This window comes from Amorphotheca resinae (genome assembly GCF_003019875.1).
Source record: "Amorphotheca resinae ATCC 22711 unplaced genomic scaffold M430scaffold_6, whole genome shotgun sequence".
Taxonomy (NCBI): Eukaryota; Fungi; Ascomycota; class Leotiomycetes; order Helotiales; family Amorphothecaceae; genus Amorphotheca; species Amorphotheca resinae.
The window spans coordinates 497022-517222 of NW_020194476.1; the positions used below are offsets into that span (position 1 = coordinate 497022).

Consider the following 20201-nt stretch of genomic DNA (forward strand, 5'->3'; position numbering starts at 1 on the left):
GCAAGAATCCGGCCTTCCTGGACTTGAGGTGTGGTGTTGAGGGTGAGCACGGAGTAACGCAAACCCACGTGCAAGAGCTGGAGAGTTGATTGAAATTTTGTTACCCCTCTAAGCCCCGCAAAGTTCTATCTAGCCGGGAGCTGATTGGTCAGGATTATAATCCGGCTTTTATCAGTCAGGTACAAACAACTTCACTATACAATGTTCGTGATTCTACAATTATAACAATTATACCTAATATTCATTCCTATCATTATCCAAACCCAAAAGGCCCGGCAAATCCGTCAGGAGGCCCCAGTCTCGTTACATCAACATATACAGAGCCTTCGCTGCCTTCTCAACGGCAGCAACATGCCAGGGCCTGATATCTTTAACAGGATCCACGACGCCCCTGACCCTAGCCAAAGTCCCTAAATTCCTAAAGTATCCAAGAACCTCCCTCAGAAGATTCTCATGGAAGGTCCTAGGATTACCTACCACCTCACTATGTACAATGTTAACCTCTAGAATGATGGGCGGGTCATCGCTGTTTATTCCCCCACGTTTGAGCAGGTATCCGCTTATCAGTGCTGGATTGAGCTCTAGAAGGGAGTTTGAGTTGTTCAGTCGATGGGCAAGTACCGCTCCCCAACTCTGGTCTGTGTAGTCTATAAGCCGGGCATCGCTATCAGGCTCAACGGGAGGTTCAACAGGTGTGGCCGCGTTGGCAGGATCTCGAGCTGGCGTACTGACCGCCTCGGGGGATACAATAGAGGCTTGAGAAGCTTGAGGTGTTGATACTGGGGTGACTACTGCTGGTGCAGCATTTGAAATCGGCGAAAGGGTAACAGGAGCCGGTAAGAGTCTCAATGAAGGGTCCGTTTGCACCGTTATAAGTGTCAAATTGATTTGCGCATCTGATTCTGTTGAAGCAAGACCAGTCCAGAACTCAATTTCGGACCGGTCCATGACTCCGACTCTGGTAATCATGACCCGCCAATGGATTTTCTTGCTGGATATAATATCCAGCGTCGTTTCCCAGATCTCATTGGCAACACCAGAGAAAGGCATCGAGATTGGCTCGTTCTTTCGTCCAAGACAGTAGGATGCTGTCATTTGCTGTGTACCCCTATTATCTGTCCATGCAGCTGTAATCCAGCGGTCATCAATGCTCTGTGCGTATGCAATATGGAGACAAGAATTCTCTTGAAGCAAGGATGCTGATGGATTCGCATTCAATTTGAAATCGATGTTCTTCGGGAGCGGCTGTTCTAACAGGATAGCTGGAGTTGACGAGAACGAACTGAAATCTATGCATCGATCGTACACTTCCATTGCAAGTCGTGCGTATTCAGATGGTGATGGAACCACAATTGAGGTTGGGGAAGCGATAAAATCCAGAGGAACTAGCTGTAATACTAGCTCATTGGCGGCATTGATCTTTCGATCAGATAGCGCTTTTCTATATAGATTGAAAAGATGCTGGAAAGCGGAACAGATATGAACTAAAAGGGAGGGATTATTGATTGGGTATATGAAATATACCACAAAGTTCTTCTCCCCTACTGTCAAAGAGGCGAGAATTTTGCTCAATCGAGCTGTCGTCTCTTTGAGTGCAGCCAAATGGTGCATCTTGCTTGTCTGCTGTGAAAGATCGACATTGAAGGGGACCAGGCCGCTGGCAAGTTCTTTGCAGACGACTCTGTCATGACCACCTAGCCTTGCAGATTCGTACGCACTTCGCATTTGATCGAGAAAAATGCTTGCATTTCCAGCTATGCCATCGAGATTTGGATAGACACAGACTGCATTGACATCTTTGCTTCCACTAGACGGACTTAAGCTCAAGTTCTCCCAAAAGCTAACTGCAGACGGCAGAACCGAGAGCTTCGAGTCGGCTCTCCGCACCTCGAGCTGTGGGGGATTTATTGGAAAGGGGTTGTGCGCTCTCGTAGGGTCTGAAATTCCACCTCTGGGGTTTGGAACTGGTCGTGGAGGTAATCGAAGGCCTTGACTCAGCGCAGGGATACCTTGTATTTCTAAATATGAACGCATGGTGCAGTTTGTGATGTTCTTGAAGCACGATCTGGCAGCTCTTGTAAGACTATGCATTAACTCCCTTGTATTAGAGACTTTGTGAGAATTAGAATGCACGTCGTTTCCTCCACTGCGGGAACCAGGTAATTTGATGGTACCTGATACTGCTTGATCCGCAAGGATCTGAGCTGTAGCAATACACTCGAGATCTGTCAGTGCAATAGGTTGCACATCCGGTTCTGGGGAAGTAAAATAGGTCGTTAAAGACCAATCGGCGGGATCTCCCTCGAGAAGAGGCAGTTGAGAGCCAGTTATGGACAGAGGGGTACCGGCAGATTGCGCATACTCCAAAGCCAGAGCACCGAATGAAGAGCTCATATCATCTCCGCCTTCGTCATCCATAGCCCATTTCCTTTTCACACCTGGTTTGAGCGCCTGAGATAGGTCGTCTGTGGTGTGACTGGTGTCGTCTTGTTCAGACACTATGCTTGCATGATCGATATCCATTGGATAGAGCATGGATTGGTCATCATCCACTACGGGATCAACAATCTCGCTTTCTTTCCGTTGAAAAATCCGGGCCAAGCCGCTGAAATCGGGCTCTTTTTTTGTTGGTTTTCGCCGTCGGCTTAGGTATTCGGTCTTGGGCAGAGTAGGAGATCCTACGCGCTGTAGCCCTTTCCCTTCATCGGAAAAGCGGAAGCGGCCATGCGTACCATACTTCTCATCGACTGATGTTAATGAACTCTCAAATTCAATTTTGGTAAAACTGCTAAGCTTTCTGGGCTGATCAGAGCGTTTTTCCAAGGGCGACGCTTGGAAAAGTCGCCGAAACACAGCTTCCTTGTTGAATGGAGGACTGGAGGTGGGCTGTGGAGCATCCTCGACAGTTTCAGGGGCCTTTTCAACTATAGCATTTTCTAGATCTGATGGATCGGGTTTGCTCAGTTCTGTTGGTCGCTGTTCAGGATCGCTTGCATTATTAGAGTCCCCCGAGGGCCGAAACACTTCGAGTGAAATTTCATTTGTAGGGTCCAGTCTCGGCATTTCGAGCGCATTGCTGGTTTCCTGAGTACTTAGAACAGGATCTCCAGGCGAACCCGTCTCCTGGTCATCTTGCATAATAACATTAGGTTCATCAAAAAAGTTGAAGTCAGCATCGGTGATATCTCCAAACAAATCCCCCGAATCCCTGAATAGAACATCGTTATCATTATCGTTTTCATGAAAATTTCTTGTCATACGCTCCTTCTTGCCAGACGAGCCCCAAATATCCGCGGAAATCGTATCATGCGTTGGGGCGTCAACATCTTGGTTGAATAATTGGGTTTGGTTCCCAGGCGTTGAGACTCCGCCGTCAAATGATGGTGTAGCACCTACTGGGTGGTGCACGGCATCAGGTGGTGTGGGATACATAGCCCCTGCATTGCTGCCTCTCCGTAAGGTAGTTGGTGATTGTGTGATCGAGTGCAGATTACGAGCATCGACATCAGCTTGCTCTTTGGACCTCGCTTCAGCAAGCTGCCTCTCTTTCTGGCGCTTGGCTGTTATGCTTGCTCTGTTGTCGTTGCTCATGAACCATTCTTCTGCAAACGACAGCGGATCACGCTCGGTGATTTTGGCCGCAATAGATTGCGATTCTCGATTTCCAGTACTGGACATCTGAAAACATAAGAGTGCCGGCCAAGGAATGATTGTTAGGCCCTCGAGCATCGGATTTCCTTCTGAATCGGGATTAAGGTAGGGCGAATTGCCCGTAAGGACTTGCACAAAAACCCAGCCGCCGTCTTCCAGAGCTGCAGAATTTAAGCCCTTAGCTGCCAGCCACTCCAAGCATTTGGACTGCCAGGACTGGATCGTGGCTCCATTAAATCCGTGCTGTCTGCGGCCAACATAATTTGCCTGGATCTGAGAGATTGGTAGATTTCCAGGCAGTTTCTGCTCGTCTTGAACTCCATAAAACTTTGCAGCGTTTCCACCAGGAGCCAGCCACAAAGCTGTTCCTGACGGTATCTCTGGAGAAGGGTGTGCCGAGCTTGAAATATTCACAAGTCTCTGAAGTCCAGGCGCAGTATCAGAATAAGCCTTGACCACGAGAGTACCCAGAGAAGTCAGACTAATATCAAGCGTTGCGAGGGTGATTACATTAGCTCCCGTCGATATATCACTTCCAGAGCAATGAGAAAATGAGAGCTTCGGAGTTTCCAAAATCAGAGTCCGCGAATTAAGGGGAACGAATCCGTGATCGCGACAAAGAAAGTAGACGACAGAGCCAAGCACCGCAGATATAAAACACTCGTGAATATCTTTCAGAGACGGCAAGCTTTCTCCGACCCCAGTTGTTGGTTTAAGCCCAGGGGATGGCGTGAGCGGCTCGTTCATTATATTATGGCTCGAATTGGCCTGTACGGCTCTCGAGTTGAAGCTCTGCACGTTTCGAGCTGCGTTCTCGAGTGAAGATGGTGATGAACTGACGCTGAGGCCGGTCGCGCTTAGAATTTTGCCTTTTGCTAGACTAGCCGGCTCATAGGTTCCTCTATCTCTCAAAACGAGATCTGTGCCGCGGACATCAACGACGTTGGAGGTTTCTGCGACGCCAGATTCTTGTGAGGACGGCGCATGATTCGTGCCATTTTGGAAAACCCATATTCCATCTCTGATAGGATCGCAAAGAACCAGCAAGCCATCCCGTCTCCATGTAGCCTCGAGAGTTTGGAGGTGTTTCCAGGTCTCAGCCGGAGAGATGTTTAGGGGTTCGAGATATTCATATTGTATGGATCCATAGGAGTTCTACACCCAGAGGTTAGCCAGCCAAATATTTGATATTAATAGGGGCCAAGAGACTAACGGAAGATAAGACATTCGTTTGATATTCCCCGGGCTCCATGTCGCGGGGAGTAAATCATTGATGTCTTCCCAGCGTGGTTCTAAGACCTTCCCTAAGACTTGGAAATCGCCGAAATTCGACCACACGGACAACCTGGGTCACCTTGAGGCACTCAAAGGCCTACTAAAACAGCCGCTGGTATATATGATGTATCTGTCCGTCCGTTGAATCGCGTATCGTGAGTAGGGCTCACCGGGCTCCATCTCAGCAGGAGACTTGTGCGGGCAATACAGAGTTTGTTGGACACAGTAAAGAAGGAACAATGTTATATGGAAGTGCGCACAAGATACGGCATGACGCGCAAGCAAGCAAGATCACAGATATCGTGTCGCAGGGATCGGTCGTGGTGTGTTGCCCTGCGATTGCCGCTGCCCAAAAACGGTGTTGACAATGCAAATGCGCCGATCGATATCCCTGGTGAATGTCAGCGATTTCAAACTCGGTTCTACCCGCCGCTAGTCAAGGATTGGTATAGTTTAGCTCTGCCTCGTCCTGGGGAAAATAAATTTCTATCGCCGATAAAAGAAAAACACAAATCAGTCTGGCGACAGCGAAGTAAATCACAACTTCCGCCATGAAACTCACCAATCCTAATGATGTGTCCGTATATACAATCTCTGGCGCTTCTACGGCCAGGCCGCTCCCTGACTGGCTCGCTCGCAAACGGAAGCGCAGCTTGAAAAATGATCCCGAATACGCAAACCGAGTTGAGCTCCTCCAGGATTTCGAATTCGAGGAAGCCAGCAACTGTATCAGGGTGAGCGATGATGGGGATTGGGTCATGAGTACGGGGACATACAAACCCCAAATTCACACCCATTATCTACCTCATCTCTCCCTTTCTTTCGCGCGGCATACGACATCCCTCAATCACTCTTTCGTCCTCTTGTCCTCTGACTACTCGAAGTCCCTCCACCTGCAGACCGACCGAAGACTAGAATTCCATACTCCTGGAGGCTGCCACTACCAGACACGTATTCCACGTTATGGCCGAGATCTAATCTACGACAAGCACTCCGCTGAAGCTTTGGTCCCTGCAGTTGGTGTTAATGGAGATGGAAACGGCGAAGTCTACCGACTGAACTTGGAGATTGGGAGATACATGAAGCCATATCAAATAGATGTGGGTGGGGATGACATGACTACGGTAGGAGGTGGAGCACTACAAGGAGGGATAAACACAGGAAGTGTGAATACGGCAGCTATCGCGGAGGATAGCCATAACCTTCTGGCCTTTGGAACGTCCATAGGAACCGTGGAGTTCTGGGATCCTAGATCAAAGTCGCGAGTGGGTATCCTTTCCGGGCAAGGGGGAGAAGTCACTGCCCTTGATTTTGATAGATCGGGATTGTCGCTTGTCACTGGGTCCTCAGAGGGATTGATCCGAATTTTTGATCTTCGACGACCGGTACCTATTCTGGAAAAAGACCAAGGCTATGGTTTCCCGATCAAGACGTTAATACACCTAACCACATCTTCTCAAGAGAAAAAGATTTTATCAGCGGACAAACGAATTATTAAGCTGTGGGACGAGGCGGACGGCAAAGCATGGACATCAGTTGAACCGGCAGTGGATATCAACCATGTGGCTTGGTGCCGAAATAGTGGCATGCTCCTGACAGCAAACGAGGGGAAACAGCAACATGCCTTCCTCATTCCACAATTAGGTCCAGCGCCAAGATGGTGCTCATTCTTGGACAACATGGTTGAAGAAATGGCCGAAGAAGCACCATCTGGGACATACGATAATTATAAGTTCTTGACCCTGCCGGAATTGAAACAGCTGAATCTTGCCCATCTTGTGGGGACTACAAGCCTCTTGAGACCATACATGCATGGGTACTTCGTTGCCTCAAAACTGTATGAAGAGGCCAGACTCATTGCAAATCCTTACATATGGGAGGAAGAAAGAACCAGGAGAATCAAAGAAAAGGTGGAGAAGGAGCGTGCGTCTAGAGTTAGAGGAGGGAAGAAGGTCAAAGTCAATCAAAACCTGGTCGACAAGATTCTCAAGAAACAAGAACGAAGACAGAAGGTTGACGAGGATCAAGGTGTTTTGGGAGATGCTCGATTCAGCAAGCTATTTGAGGACGAGGAATTCCAGGTCGACGAAACCAGTAGAGAGTTTCAAGCCCTCAACCCTAGTACCAAAGTTGATGATGTGGCTGGCGTCTCAAAGGCGGCCAATAGCGATAGCGATGCGAGTGATAGCGAGGATGAGGTTGTCTCAAAACCGAAGCCAAAACCGGAGATGCGCATATCGTCGTCATCCTACAAAAAATCGGGCCATCAGCGACAAGATAAACCTCTTGGGTCGCGCATACAAGGTGCTGGTCGTGTCAGTAAGAACAAGGGAGAGGTGGTAGGAGAGCGGCAAATCACCTTCGCGCCGAGTGCTGGCAAGAAAGAGAAAGAAAAACCCGACGTATCGAGGAAAGGCCGACGAGACGATGGTAGGCGAAGTGCAAGTGGAAACGTTTTCAGAAGGTTATAAGCAGCTCAATTATCAACAAATATACCCCAATATCAAAGCGTCGCCATTCTCCAGACACCAGTCCTTTCCATCAAAAAATGCCTGTTACATGACGGAGCTGGATATACATAAAACACTTCATCATCAGAGTCCTGTCCAGCAACACTCATCTACCAAGCTTCTTCGCCCACTTTTTTGCCTTAGGTGGTTCTTCCAATTCGAACGCCGAAAAGTTCGAATTTCCTTTTTCTAAATCGCTGGTTCGCCTGGGCGTAGGTGGTACTTCATCAATCCTTGCCATACCTGACCTGGCAGGTCTCCTTTGCTGTACGTCTCTGGGAAATGTTGACCGTCGAGGTGTCAAAGCAGTAGCGACTCTTTTTGCCGATCTTCGAAGAGTCTTTCGCAGTTCCCATGATCGTTTCTTCGCGAGGTAGAAGAGTACAGATGATGCAACTGTTGGAAGATTAACAAATATTTTGGGCATGGAGCATTTTTCTTGACTTACTTCCGAAAACCGCCACGAACGATACACATACGGCTATGGCAATAATCCCACCCCTTGATATTTCAAAGGATCCAGGAGAGTCCCCGGATGCGCCAGCATCCGAATCTGCGGCAGCACTCCCAGCTGAGGAGGCCACATCTCCTGCTAATGGGCCACTGCCTGGTTGCAATGGCGCCGAAGTTGCGATGGCTGAGAAATATGAGGCGACGGAGCTTGAAGCCATAGCTGGAGTCAGGGAGACAAATGAGGTTGTTGCAGATGGCGGAGAAGGAGTGATGATATTTTGTGCAATAGCTTCAAGAGACAGGAAATTCAGCGCGCAGCTGAGGAGAACCATGCTCCTCATATTAGAAAGGCTTCGCTGCAACCGAAAGAGAAAATCTTGATGAACCCCGAGGCGCTGAGTGAAAATGTGACTGTGATGGTGCTATTCGAAGAAAAACATATAGTGAGTGGATGGTGAAAATGTGACGGGCGATGCGACTTGACAAGTCATATGTGGAAAAGCACAATACATTTATGGAAGTGGCAGCGGTTGCACCACGGCCTTCTATTGGACTTGTAGTCAAGACTATCTTAAGGTCCAAGTATCATGAAACTGACATGAGCGTCTTCAACACTGCAAGTAGCACTATTCAAGAGGAGTGATTGGTGAAGAACCCCAGAGCTGATGTTCGGCGGCTAAGGCATCCATTTCGAGGAGCCAATCACATCCTTGCTCCCCAGGTTTCCAGGGTCCATTTGCCGAATGAGCTTAACGACAAAGATAACTCAACCTCAACTTCACGTTAATCAGTCCACCAGTAGTACAGCGACTTTTGCCGGAATCAAACACTCATTTAAAGAGAAGTCTCCGAAGCAGCAGAGGCCCAAGACTCTGGCACTTGTGGTGTTTGACACGGCTGATTGACGCGGGTAGATGCAGTTTCGAGTGATAATCTACGAAGAAGGCATAATGTGGATACGCGCCCGCGGTATATGGTAGTGGAAGCATGGACATTGTAACATGGACAAGTTGTGTCATCAACCGGAAGTATTCTCATGGGAAATCATTGCCAGCACAGCGCGTCTAGTAGACTATTCTGTGGGCGATGGCAGCAATTCTTGGGACGGAGGAGGATTTACCCAGCGGTAGAAATCAGATTAAGCTACCGTCCCAAAATCGACTTTCGAAGCACGAAAGGAGGTACCATGCTGTATGGTGGGTCATAATCTTCAGGCTGCTTCAAGTTGAGCTATATATTGAAAGGTCATGCAAGACTCGACTATCAGCTACATATTTCAGACTTCAGTGGATCTCCTATCGCGCTGTCGCCAGTCATACTTCACTTGAATTACCTACCGTGCTGATGCATTTAGCAAGTCAAGACAGGAAGTTGTAAATTGTACCTATGAGGATGACTAGGTAAAAGGTCTGAATGAGAATCGTTACCGTCAATATCGGGAGTTTGGTTGCTTTCCTTGAGCACTTCTGTATTCCTTCAAAAGTATTATTTCGGTATTCAAATTTTATTGATCTCCTTCGATCTGTAGTATGAAGTATTTCGACAGCTCGTGGGTTGATATAGCATTTAAGTACTGCAGTTTGGAGAACGTACGACACGTGACAGATATAAACTGGCGCACGTGATTGGTACTTCAGCTCTCAAACGGCAGGGAAATCCAAGTCTATATCGTCAACACAGGTCAAAAAAATGTACTACTTGGATAATTATAGAATAATCCATTAAATGCACATGTTAATAGGCATTCTGGTAGGCTGTCCATTAAGGTATGGTAAGGTACCTAGGTAGGTACTGATGGAGGTCCAGTTCCCAGAAATTACCGAGCTGCAATCTTCTCTTCTTCCTCCATCAGCTCCATGGCAATGCCATCATCCAATCATCAGGCTGCCATTAAAGAATTATGATCAATCCATAACTCAAAGGCTTTGCCGCCTTCTCGGTGTGTAGTTTTCAAAGCCAAGCCGTTCGCATGTTATTGTGGCATCCTCTCTCCTATCTTTGCACTTCCAGACTTCACTCAATCTTCCAACCCCTGATGTTGATCAACAAGACCTTTTTCGGTTTCATCTTCCTCTCCGGACTGTTAAGAACAGCTTTCTCGTTACTTCACTGCTAAACCGGCTTGTTTTCAGCACTTACACACCAAACCATCGAGCAGAGGAGGTTTGTTAAGTCTGCCGATTCTATTGAGAAGATATCTGACAAAATCTAGCCATTGTCCGATCCAACATGACTCCTCCCGAACAGCACGAGAGCCAAAACATACAGGCAGGATGGCAACAAGTCGATTTCGTACCTGGAAATCCGCCAGCCCATCCGCACATGGAGCCCGAAGTACGATCCAATCACGGTCCGGAACAAGGTGGTCACAATGAAGACATACCATACCCTAGTAGTGGCTCTCAGAAGAGAGATACCGACCTGGGTAGCACTGGGTCTCCTGTGATTGATATCCAATTCGAGGTCAACGGGTCTGAAAGCGTTATGTGCCATAGTCCTGATACCCAACGGCCTGGGCGCGAACAGGAGAACCTCGTATCTCGTGTTACTGATACTCGAGATGTTGATATCCAGTTTGGAACGCAAGCAAGTGGCACTTCAACGCCCGTCGGCCTACTCTCTCCAGCTTCTGAGAAACTCCTCCAGAATGTCAACACAAATGTCTCTATTATAGCACCAGCTACGAGCTCTCCATTTATCCAGCCTTTCAGTCGCCCCAAGGACATAGTTGAGGATATCGGCTCCAGCTTCAAATATGCCAGAATCGGTAGCGCATCGTATCCGGGTAAGACGACTAGTTCCAAGACCGATCCAAAGACTTCGGATATACCCAAGCCACCACCGGCCATTGAATCAATGTCAAGGAGTAAGTATAATGGGTCCGCATATATAACAGTACTGATATCTGTCATCTAGCTGCACAGCTTAAGGATAATCCCTCCTTGCCCTCGAGGTCTGCGGGCAATAAGAACCACAACGAGACTTCCGATAGTTACCAGCCTCTGATATCTCTGGGGGCATCAGTGCCTGGAGATAATCACCGTCTACGGGTTCTTTCCCATTCCCCACAAGATTCACAAGCTACTGTCAATGAAACCCGAGATGAGTCGTACCAAGCTCCTACTTACCAGGAAGAATCTATTGCAACTGGAAGAATAGCTATGGAATACCACAGTCAAGATATTGCTCCTAAAAAGTTTCTGCCAAACCATCCCTTTGTGGTCTTGCCAGCCGAAGACACTCGCAACTCCCCATCCGTTGCGTTATTAGAACAATCACTTGCGAGAATGAACTGCAGAATATCTCGAGATCCGCAAGACATCGCCATACCAGATAGAATATCTCGAAGTTCACGAGGGCCTCAGAGAAGCGGATCTAGCAGCATGTAATCTTCCCCGCAGTCCATCTTGATATAGCTCTAGCTAATCCAGATACTTACAGCAGGCGGATAAAGCAACCATTCCCAGAAGTGGCAAAAAATAGGACTAATTTTTCGCAACATGACACACCGGTATTATATCCTGATCATAATCAACGTGGAAATCATCCTCAACAGTCAAACACGGTTCTCGATCTTCCATTCTTCGACGCCGCTTCAAACAAAGCCCAATCAATGACTGAATTATCAAGGGATGAGGATACCACACTGCATGTTAAGACGGTAGCAGAAGGTCAAGACAATTTGAATTTGCGGTCGCCAACTGGTGGCTCGCTCAAACAAAGCTTCACTCCTTCGACTGAGCCGTTACGAGGAGTTGGAAATTTTTCTCTCTCTGATGAAACTTCTCATTCAAACGTCGATCCAAATTCCATTAAAGAGCCAGTTGAAACCAATGAGGCGACTAACGACTGTGCACCCTGCGAGGTAGTTCCAGATGTTCAAAAAATCGAGAGAGGCGATCACAACAAAGAGATCATTTATATTACCAGATCACAACAAAAGGAGCAATTAGGTCTTTTCAGAATTGATGGCACGACAGCTGCCGATCATGTTGATGCTCGTGGGACCCATTCAGACAGCCAAGATGCCATAACTGAAAGCTCGGTGCAAATGCAGCCAGGTAGCTGGCCACCAATGTTTCACTCTCGGCCCCAATCTCGAGACAGAAATCATAAAAAGAACAATCCAGCAGAAGGAGCCCACTTTCGGCAGCACTCAGAGTCTTCTGCTTTGCAGTTCATCAATAATACCAAGGTCAAGAAACCGAAATTCGGACAGAACCAGAGAGAACAAGGGCGGAAGCCCAACTCGTCACCTATTCAGAAATCGCAAGGACTTTCAAAAGCGGCGGAGACATATCAAAATTTCCTCAAGTATGGCCAAGAATTCGAAGATATGTTGAAAGACTACCAGTCTTCAAAAGAGATCGTCGAATCTCAAAAGTCAGAACTGGAAAAACTGAAAACATCTAATGCCGAATCTTTGCAGCAGATCCGAGATCTAAAGGAGGAGAAGGTTATTCTAACGAGAAAGATTAAAAGAATCGAGCAACTTGCTGCCAACTACAAAGACCATATGAATGATGTTGTGGAAATGCAAAAAAAGTTGAGAAAGGACTATCAACAGATCCAAAAAGCAGAGACCGATGTCAAAATAATTCAAGAAGCTCACGTCACTCGAGAGGCACATATAAAAAGGCTTGAATATCTGTTGCAAGAGGTCAAAGAATTTCGAGCCCCTACTGAGAAACTGCTTGCCGGTAAGAGATCCCCCCCTTCATTGATCCAATCTAACTAAATTCCATTAGTTCAAAAGGCAAATGGAGAGCTCCTAAAAATGGTTGAGGATTGTAAGTTATATTTGAATTCCTTTGCAACTTATGCTAAAATTGTGGAAAGCATCTAGAAACCAGGAATTGCTCCAGAACGATCTCGATCGGAGAGTGATCGAGTTAGGGCGCGAACGCCATAATGCTGAGCAGCTTCAAAAGCAACTCGATGCACAAAATGAGGCACGTAAAGAGCTTCTCGAGCTTTTGAAGAGCACAAAGTCTGGCATCATCGATGAGCTCACCAAAGATGGTGGACTACTAGCAAGAATTCTGAATTCTGGAAACTCAACACGAGTAAAGTAGGATCTACTCAGTCCATAACCTGCGCGTCAACTAACATCTCGTAGGGTTGACGAACTTTCAAGTCTCTTCAGTACCATGAAGAGCCATGCGCAGGATATTCAACCCACGCTGGCCAAGCTCATTGAAAATCTCTACACCAGGTTCGTGTATATGCCATTTTCCTATTTGCTATTATCTTTTTTTAATCTTTAATCTTATTAGAATCGAGTTCAAGCTGCAATCCGCAGATGACAATGACGCCTTTTTACGCGAATCTGACTTGAAGATTTTTGAGGGTATGAAAGAAAGACTTAACCAGTTTTGTCTTGATCAGGAGGCTCGAGGTCAACTCAACGATCGCATCGCAGACCTTCGGGAGGCAAATGCAGGTTTAAGCGCAGATTTGAATTCTCGGAAGGCCGAATCCGACGGCATGGTAACGCAAATTGTTGAGCTTAAGTCGGAACTAGCCAGCTTTCGTAACCAGCTCAGCACAAAGTCTGACGAGCTCGCTGCAGCTCTTGCTCTACCAAAAGACGACCTTCAGCTTAAAAGCAAGCTGCATGACCTGGAAAGTGCAAACACAGTTCTTCAGAGTCAGGTTGATATTGCGACTCAAGAAGCAGCTACAGCGAAGGAAGAGCTGCACTCACTACGAGAGACATCATTCAGGACCGAAAAACAGCTTCAAGAACTTGAGAATAGATTAAGTGATGCTCAAAATTCTATCGAGACACTTGCAGAAGAGAAAGAAAAATACCTAGCCAATTCTAAACTTGACATTGAAAAGGCACGTCAAGATGTTGCCAAAGCTGCTAATGCTGCTAAAAGCGAAATGATCATGCGTCATGAATCTCTTGTGAAGAACCTAGAGCAGAGAAGAACTGAGGCAGAGACACAGATGAAGCTTATGAGGGAGGAGTTACGGGGCCTTCAAGATGAGAGAGCTAGCCATATTAACAGGGCTAGCAATGTCCAGGCTGAATTATCCACGTTCAAGGAGAAATGCAACAATCAATACGATCAAATCAATCACTTGGAACTGAGGAGAATAACCCGAGAGGAATTTGAGCGGCAAGAGGCATCCCTAGAATCTACTAGGAGCGAGATCACTGAGCTTCGAATGCTCCTCGAAGACGTACAAAACGATACCACCCAACATCTGAGCGCTGCTCTTCAGACTCCGAAAGAGATTAGGAGCCATCTAGACGATCTGATGAGAGAAAATGAGACGTTGAAAGAGCAGAACGTCAGTCTGCAAAAGAAGTATGATGCCCTGAGTGAACCCAGTGCTCGACTTACGGGGGGAAAGACTTTCCCTGGCCAACATGATGAGCAGGCAGTTATACTGCAAACTTCCAAAGGGACAGGACCGCCCGACTGGGATAGTGAACAGTCCTTCTCGGACTACTTCAATTTGGAGGGGATTTATACGACGTTCATGGATAATCAAATCCCTCGACTTCACCATCCGGAGCCCCCACATGAAGTACCAGAGAATGGACCTGATGGAAGATTTTCAACTGCGGTAAATACAGGGCCTGGCCAAACCCCTGTAACGTTGAATGCTGCTGGTGCAGCTAATCCGACGTCTAGCACCACCAGAGCTAGCAAGACATCAAGTACCGATGTCGCTGCGGTTGATGAATTAGGATTTGAATCGAATGTTCCCTCGAGGCGTCAGCTGCTTCTCAAGCCATTGAAAGTCGCCAATCGAAAAGCCAGTAATCCAGCTCAGCAATCCAATTCTAGAGAACGAGTTTCAAAATATAATTACCAACAGTCAACACTAACTCGGACCTCTCGTACGACTGAAGAGACCACTATCAAAATCCGAACACCTACGAATGAAATCATACCATTTTCGTCTTTTACTCCTATCGAGCCATACTCTTCAAGTTCGTTGACTGATGTTTCGCCGGTGATTAATCAGTTGGACTCTCTGAACAGCCAGGAAGGCCTTCGAAAGGCATATGCAGTAAATAGAAGCAATAAACGAAGCGGATCCCGAATTGAAAATATCAACGCCGCAAAGAATTCTGGTCTGCAAACTTGCCCAGCCAACACTGTGTCGGGGCTTGTTCGGAACCAAGATGCCCCAAGCTGTCAGTTATCTGATGAAGACAATGCGTGGGTAGATGTCACGAGACAGACCACCGAAACGACATCTGTAGCCGGAGATTCCCAAAAAGAGCCAATGCCTCGAAAGAGACCAGTATTTCGAAAGGGCCTAATGCCACTCAAAAGTGCCCTAAAAAAGCCGGATCCTAAGAAGGTCTCGAATACAAGCAACGTCCTCGGGGATCCTGCCTATAATCCTTCAACAACCGCCAAACCTGCCCCTCTACTGCACGGTGTACCATCAGGACGGGGAGTTAACAAGAAGTCGATGACAAGACCTGAAGTGAGGTACAACCGTGTCGTGAGTGGCCAAGCTCCGAAATACAGCGATGGCAAGGCTCCCTCTGGAAATTTCCGTGGACAGACTGCAGCACAGCATCCGTCTCAAGCCCAACAGACCAGCCATTATTCCCAGAAATCTCCTCTGATGCCAGTTCCGAAGCGGAATGACCGGAAGAGAGTCGCTTCCCCTTCCCTTGAAGACGGAGAATGTCTAAAGCCGACCAAAGCACCTCGACTATCCTTGTTTCCCAAGATATCAAAGTCAGTTATTCCGAACTCGCAAGCAGTGATTCCAGATTCGCAGGAAGTTATCGTAGAACGCTACCACTACTAAGCTTTACTCCCAACTGTTGCTATGATGTGTCTTTGCAGGATTATTTTCCTGGCCACCAAGATCACACAAACAGTTTGAACATTCTGCCAGATTCTCTTTCGTGAAATTCGCTCTTTATTTCATATCAGCTTAAATGTGATACCTGCTGAGGGGGTGAGGATAGTTGTATCTGCTTCTTAATCTTGCCTGCGCTTGTATGGGGAAATATTGGTGAGGGCCGATGACGAGCATAGGTATTGTCAGGACACGTGAGGATGCTCTGTCCATGGGCTGTTGATCTTTTGGTGGAAATTTCTTGCTTGTATCGCTGAACCATCATATGTTGCATCTTGCTCTCCCGTGTAAGCGGAGTATACAATGGATATATATGGATAAATTGCTAGAGTGCGGCTCAACTCTCCATTGATCCACTATGATACATATCCCTGAACGCCTATCCATGCTCCCATCAGCGCTGTCTTAATTGTACATAGACGTCTGGACCAAGATACGCCATGCATCCGGTATGCCATTGACCGCTCGGCATGCGTATTCTCGATCTCGAATCGTGTCCTGTCTCGAACCCAAGCAATCGATCATTACCGTCCACCGCGCTTCTGCTCTAGGAAAAGGACCTTCTTTCGCACTGCAGCGCCGCTAATTAGCTCTCATCCTCACTCTATTCAAATATTCCAGCTTCTCTTCTCGTTTCCCATTCTCATATATTGGGACCCTAGCCCATCAATCTGCCCATCTGCCTGCCCCCCCTCTGGAGTCCAATTCCCGGTAGAAAAGAGACAAACGTACCGACGGGATCATATTTCAGCATGCTCAGTGGGCGATGCGTACGCGGTCGGATCATAGTCTTGTAGTAGCCGGTGAGAGCCATGGACACGAGGCGCACGGCAATCGTGCGGGACTTGGCTGTTTTTTTTCCGGGTCAGCTTCTTCTTCTTCTTCTTCTGCTGGATGGAATGCTGAGATATATATAGGGAGAGGATTGCTAGAAGGAAGGAGACATAGAGGAATGAAAGGGCGGGTATACCTTTCTTGGCCATTGTGTGTTCGATGGGCAATTGGGGGTGAGTTGCTTGGAGAGAGGTCGTTGATTTCGAGATTCAAGGTTTCTTGTTGCGGCCTGGTTTCTTGTGGCCTGAGGAATGGATAAATGTATGGCTTACTAACCCCCCCTAATTGATAGGGGACGCCCTTGATAAGGCTTTTGACTACCTTACCTACCTACGGAGTACATCTACACCTACGCTATATGCGCCTAGGACGGTCAGAGAGAAACATTGAAGGTCTCTACTTTAATGCCAGATACCTTAAGCCCCTGGCTGAGAACGCAGCGTGGAACCAATTGAACACATCGTCATCATCATCACCGCCAGATATCCAGTTTCACCTTGTAGCCTTTAGCTGTACAGGCTGCACAATAATCGTCAGCGTTCATCCACCTTTTATCAGGAGTTGCCCGTTCTAGCCACTCTGTACAGCGTGATGCCAGGCGTTGGTAATGTCCCTCTGGAACGTCTGTAGGATTTTCCAGATCCCCAGGGCCAATAATTGTCTCAACATGCTTCTTAACCTCCACAAATTTGGTTGATCCAGCCTTCCCGGTCCAGCCAGCTTGGATGATATGGCTCAGAATCTCAGCACCAGCCCCAATAGGAGCATGGCCCGCCAATAGTTGACTCTCGATTCGCCGAACCTCTTGCGCTGAATGTAGGTTGGCAAAGGGGTCAACCCCAGTGAGGATAAAGTGAAGACAGGTAGATAAACCAGAGTGGTCTCTTTTGACATCAGCTATGTAATCATAGTGATCGCTGGTCGTAGCAGATCCAAAGTCGAACAGTTTGAGCCGGTTGGACGAATCGACGGCAAGATTGCGAACGGCGAGATCCCCATGGATAAAACCAAGCTCCTCTAGCCAACTAACAGCATCAACAAGCTCTTTGACCCAGCGATGGCGCATCGTCTCGTCGGAATCAGCCCAGACCTTCTCCAAAGGCCGTAAACGCTCTAAGAAGAGACAGGATGACGAGTCCACTTCCAGCCTTCGCGCGATATTAGGGTGTGGCTGTTTGGCTACGGCATCGTACACTGCCAATTCTCTCTCCATTGCAACAAAGCCTCGCAAGGCGTGGGTCAGATAGAATTTGGCCTCGTCATCTATCTTGTCTGGAATGATATACTGGAAAGGCAGCTTAACCACGATATCGGTGTCTAGTGCGTAGACCAGACCTTGGGAGGGAGCGTGCCCGATACTGAGGCAATGATCTAGCTTGTCAAGAAATGGAGTAATGAACTTCAGGTCGGCCATGTCGGGAGGTTTAAGGAGTACGGCCTAGCAAAAGAGTAATTTCTATTTTCAGAATATAACAGCGAGGCAGAGAAATGATGATAAAATCCGCGTTTGAGTGCATTAGCTTTCACGAATGTTTTGTTGGCAGAGTTACCTTGCTTTACCTTACACACCGCATTTGACGGGGTGCCACGTGATAATACAACAGGTCGTCCTGTGGATAGGGATGGCAAAAGGAATTTGAATTGGAGTATAGGGGTTAGGAGTTCCATCTCCTACCTCATTCTCCATATTAAGAGAAATGGCTAAGTTGGTTATTCAACAAGAGCGGGAAACCTTCAACGTCCCGCTCCGTAGGTAGAAATCAAGCAATTCAGGGGCTCCCTCGGTTAGGTGAGACCTGCGATTCAGCAACCCGAAGCCTACCTAGAACTGCGATCGATTAGTTCCCTTAAGACAGCACCAACAACAGCACCTTGTGTATGCCTCCTAAACATGGCTGATGTCTTGCAATCGGATTTTGAGGATTTAGCTCTGCGGAAGCTTCAAATTCCAGAGGATGTCGAATATCATCTAGACAAGCACAATCTCATTGGAGTTGGCGTTTTCACGCATGTTTACCATGTCGATAGAGGAAGAGTTCGCAAAGTCCCGGCTCCATATTCCGACGACCTAGACCTCGCTATAAAATCACTTCGAAGAGAAGGCGAAATTTATGTCTACCTTGGCGATCATCCCAGAGTTGTTAAGTGCCTCGCGAAAGGGGATCTCTTTGTAGATCTTGAGTACGCACCACATGGACACATCGAGGGCTATTTAAGGAGCCATCACGATATATCCGATAAAGGCCGTATTCAGTTGGCACTAGGGGTTATAGAAGCGGTCGTGTTCATTCATAGCAAAGGCATAATCCATTCTGACCTTGCCGCCCGCCAATTTCTCCTCGACAGCGAGCTTCATGTGAAAATCAGCGATTTGGATTCTCTAGCTTTAGCGACGGCCATGATGTCCTCGGGTTCGAGAACTCATCACATCAACTACCTCGCGATCTTGACGGCGATATGCCAAGCACAGTTCAATCTGATTTGTTCGCACTTGGTTCGACACTCTACGAGATAATGGCCGGGAGACGACCATATGAAGGCATACCGGACGGCACGATTACTGAGCGCTACACCAAAAGAATATTTCCTGATGTGACGAGTATATTGTGCGGGGATGTCATTATAAGCTGCTGGCAAGGTTGCTTTAGGAATGCAGAAGAAGTTCTGGAACTATTTTCGCTTGATATACGGTAGGTAATACGTCAGATGTGTTGCTTCCTTCCGCCTTGCACCCTGGCGAATCAATGAACCCATCGTGACTTTCAGGGCGCCGACTCTCATCATTTTATGGTAGGCCGTCGTATAGATGGCAAGGTAGAGATGATTGGGCCCGTTGAATTCGTTGGTGGATTCATCAGAATTTCGGAGGCTCTGCTCTGTATAGCAAAAGAAGCGCTTCTTGTTGCACGTCGTACTTTGAGAACAGCCCGCGAAAATGTCACGTTTAAGCTGACTAACAGAACAGCGCTCTCCTTTAGCAGATAATAGGTAGGAATGGAAGCTGTTCTTGTTGCACATCGCATTTATACTAATCGCTCAAGTACCTCGGTACCTAGGTACTTTAGCAACAGGACAGAAACTATTCTTGTTGCACATCGCAATTTTTTATACTGATCCCCCCCGCGTCACGTTAACGCTGACTAACACGAGTCTTCTCGGGACAACAACCAAGAGTTCAAGAATTAAAAGCAAGAGCAAGAAGCGAAAGCAGGAGCAAACACAGCAACATAGAAATAAAAGCCATTTCCTGTTGCACATCGCAACTCGGAAAGCCCGCGGGAAAATCACGTTTGGGTTGACTTAACAGCTATTCTCTTCAATATATACCTTACCTAGGTACTTACCTAGGTAGATATGAAGATATGAAGATATCTTAAATAGTGAATATTCACAACAGCAAAGCCAAACTCTGAACCTCTGAGAGACCTCTGTTAGTCAGCTCAAACGTGACATTTCGCGGGGCTGCTCAGAAATGCGATGTGCAACAGGAGAAAGGCATTGCTAGGTAAGGTACTTTATCTAAAGCACCTTCGAGTGTTTGATAAGAGGATTTGGACAGATGAATGAAGTAGGTAGGTAGGAACGAATGTGGGTGGGGAAGGAAAGGGCAAGGAAAGAGCAAGCTGTATGTAA

At 47.3% G+C, this 20201-nt stretch overlaps 7 protein-coding genes across 7 annotated transcripts; 3 read left to right on the plus strand and 4 right to left on the minus strand.

Annotated features, from left to right (window-relative positions):
- Positions 1-303: 303 nt before the first annotated feature.
- Positions 304-4903, minus strand: M430DRAFT_102417 (hypothetical protein; the record flags this gene model as incomplete). Its single annotated transcript, XM_024860794.1, has 2 exons — positions 304-4806; positions 4865-4903. The coding sequence occupies 2 exons, from the start codon at positions 4901-4903 to the stop codon at positions 304-306; spliced, it is 4542 nt and encodes a 1513-aa protein (XP_024720791.1).
- A 574-nt stretch (positions 4904-5477) lies between these two features.
- On the plus strand, positions 5478-7397 carry M430DRAFT_50465 (hypothetical protein; the record flags this gene model as incomplete). The annotated part of the gene is made up of 1 exon (XM_024868153.1): positions 5478-7397. One exon carries the CDS (start codon positions 5478-5480, stop codon positions 7395-7397), a length of 1920 nt encoding a protein of 639 aa, XP_024720792.1.
- M430DRAFT_34983 (hypothetical protein) lies at positions 7379-8382 on the minus strand. The gene is made up of 2 exons (XM_024866652.1): positions 7936-8382; positions 7379-7883 (listed from the first exon to the last, which is right to left on the minus strand). Exons 1-2 carry the CDS (start codon positions 8228-8230, stop codon positions 7543-7545), a joined length of 636 nt encoding a protein of 211 aa, XP_024720793.1. The 5' UTR covers positions 8231-8382; the 3' UTR covers positions 7379-7542.
- Positions 8383-10118: 1736 nt separating this feature from the next.
- M430DRAFT_19041 (hypothetical protein) lies at positions 10119-15680 on the plus strand (the record flags this gene model as incomplete). Its single annotated transcript, XM_024864008.1, has 7 exons — positions 10119-10755; positions 10806-11274; positions 11331-12589; positions 12638-12679; positions 12729-12960; positions 13009-13104; positions 13166-15680. The coding sequence occupies 7 exons, from the start codon at positions 10119-10121 to the stop codon at positions 15678-15680; spliced, it is 5250 nt and encodes a 1749-aa protein (XP_024720794.1).
- Positions 15681-16179: 499 nt separating this feature from the next.
- Positions 16180-16726, minus strand: M430DRAFT_34984 (hypothetical protein). The gene is made up of 3 exons (XM_024866653.1): positions 16705-16726; positions 16467-16583; positions 16180-16305 (listed from the first exon to the last, which is right to left on the minus strand). The coding sequence occupies exons 1-3, from the start codon at positions 16715-16717 to the stop codon at positions 16259-16261; spliced, it is 177 nt and encodes a 58-aa protein (XP_024720795.1). The 5' UTR covers positions 16718-16726; the 3' UTR covers positions 16180-16258.
- A 139-nt stretch (positions 16727-16865) lies between these two features.
- M430DRAFT_34985 (hypothetical protein) lies at positions 16866-17653 on the minus strand. The gene has a single exon (XM_024866654.1). The coding sequence runs from the start codon at positions 17632-17634 to the stop codon at positions 17041-17043; it is 594 nt and encodes a 197-aa protein (XP_024720796.1). The 5' UTR covers positions 17635-17653; the 3' UTR covers positions 16866-17040.
- Positions 17654-18459: 806 nt separating this feature from the next.
- M430DRAFT_27902 (hypothetical protein) lies at positions 18460-19262 on the plus strand (the record flags this gene model as incomplete). The annotated part of the gene is made up of 2 exons (XM_024865745.1): positions 18460-18749; positions 18953-19262. 2 exons carry the CDS (start codon positions 18460-18462, stop codon positions 19260-19262), a joined length of 600 nt encoding a protein of 199 aa, XP_024720797.1.
- Positions 19263-20201: the final 939 nt, after the last annotated feature.

Coding starts and splice junctions, on each gene's coding strand:
- M430DRAFT_34983 (XM_024866652.1), bottom strand. CDS start 8,230: ATGAGGAGCATGGTTCTCCTCAGCTGCGCGCTGAATTTCCTGTCTCTT. Junction 7,884..7,935: donor ATCCTTTGAAATATCAAGGG/GTGGGATTATTG, acceptor GGTTTTCGGAAG/TAAGTCAAGAAAAATGCTCC.
- M430DRAFT_34985 (XM_024866654.1), bottom strand. CDS start 17,634: ATGCGCCATCGCTGGGTCAAAGAGCTTGTTGATGCTGTTAGTTGGCTA.
- M430DRAFT_34984 (XM_024866653.1), bottom strand. Junction 16,306..16,466: donor GCTGAAATATGATCCCGTCG/GTACGTTTGTCT, acceptor GCGGCGCTGCAG/TGCGAAAGAAGGTCCTTTTC.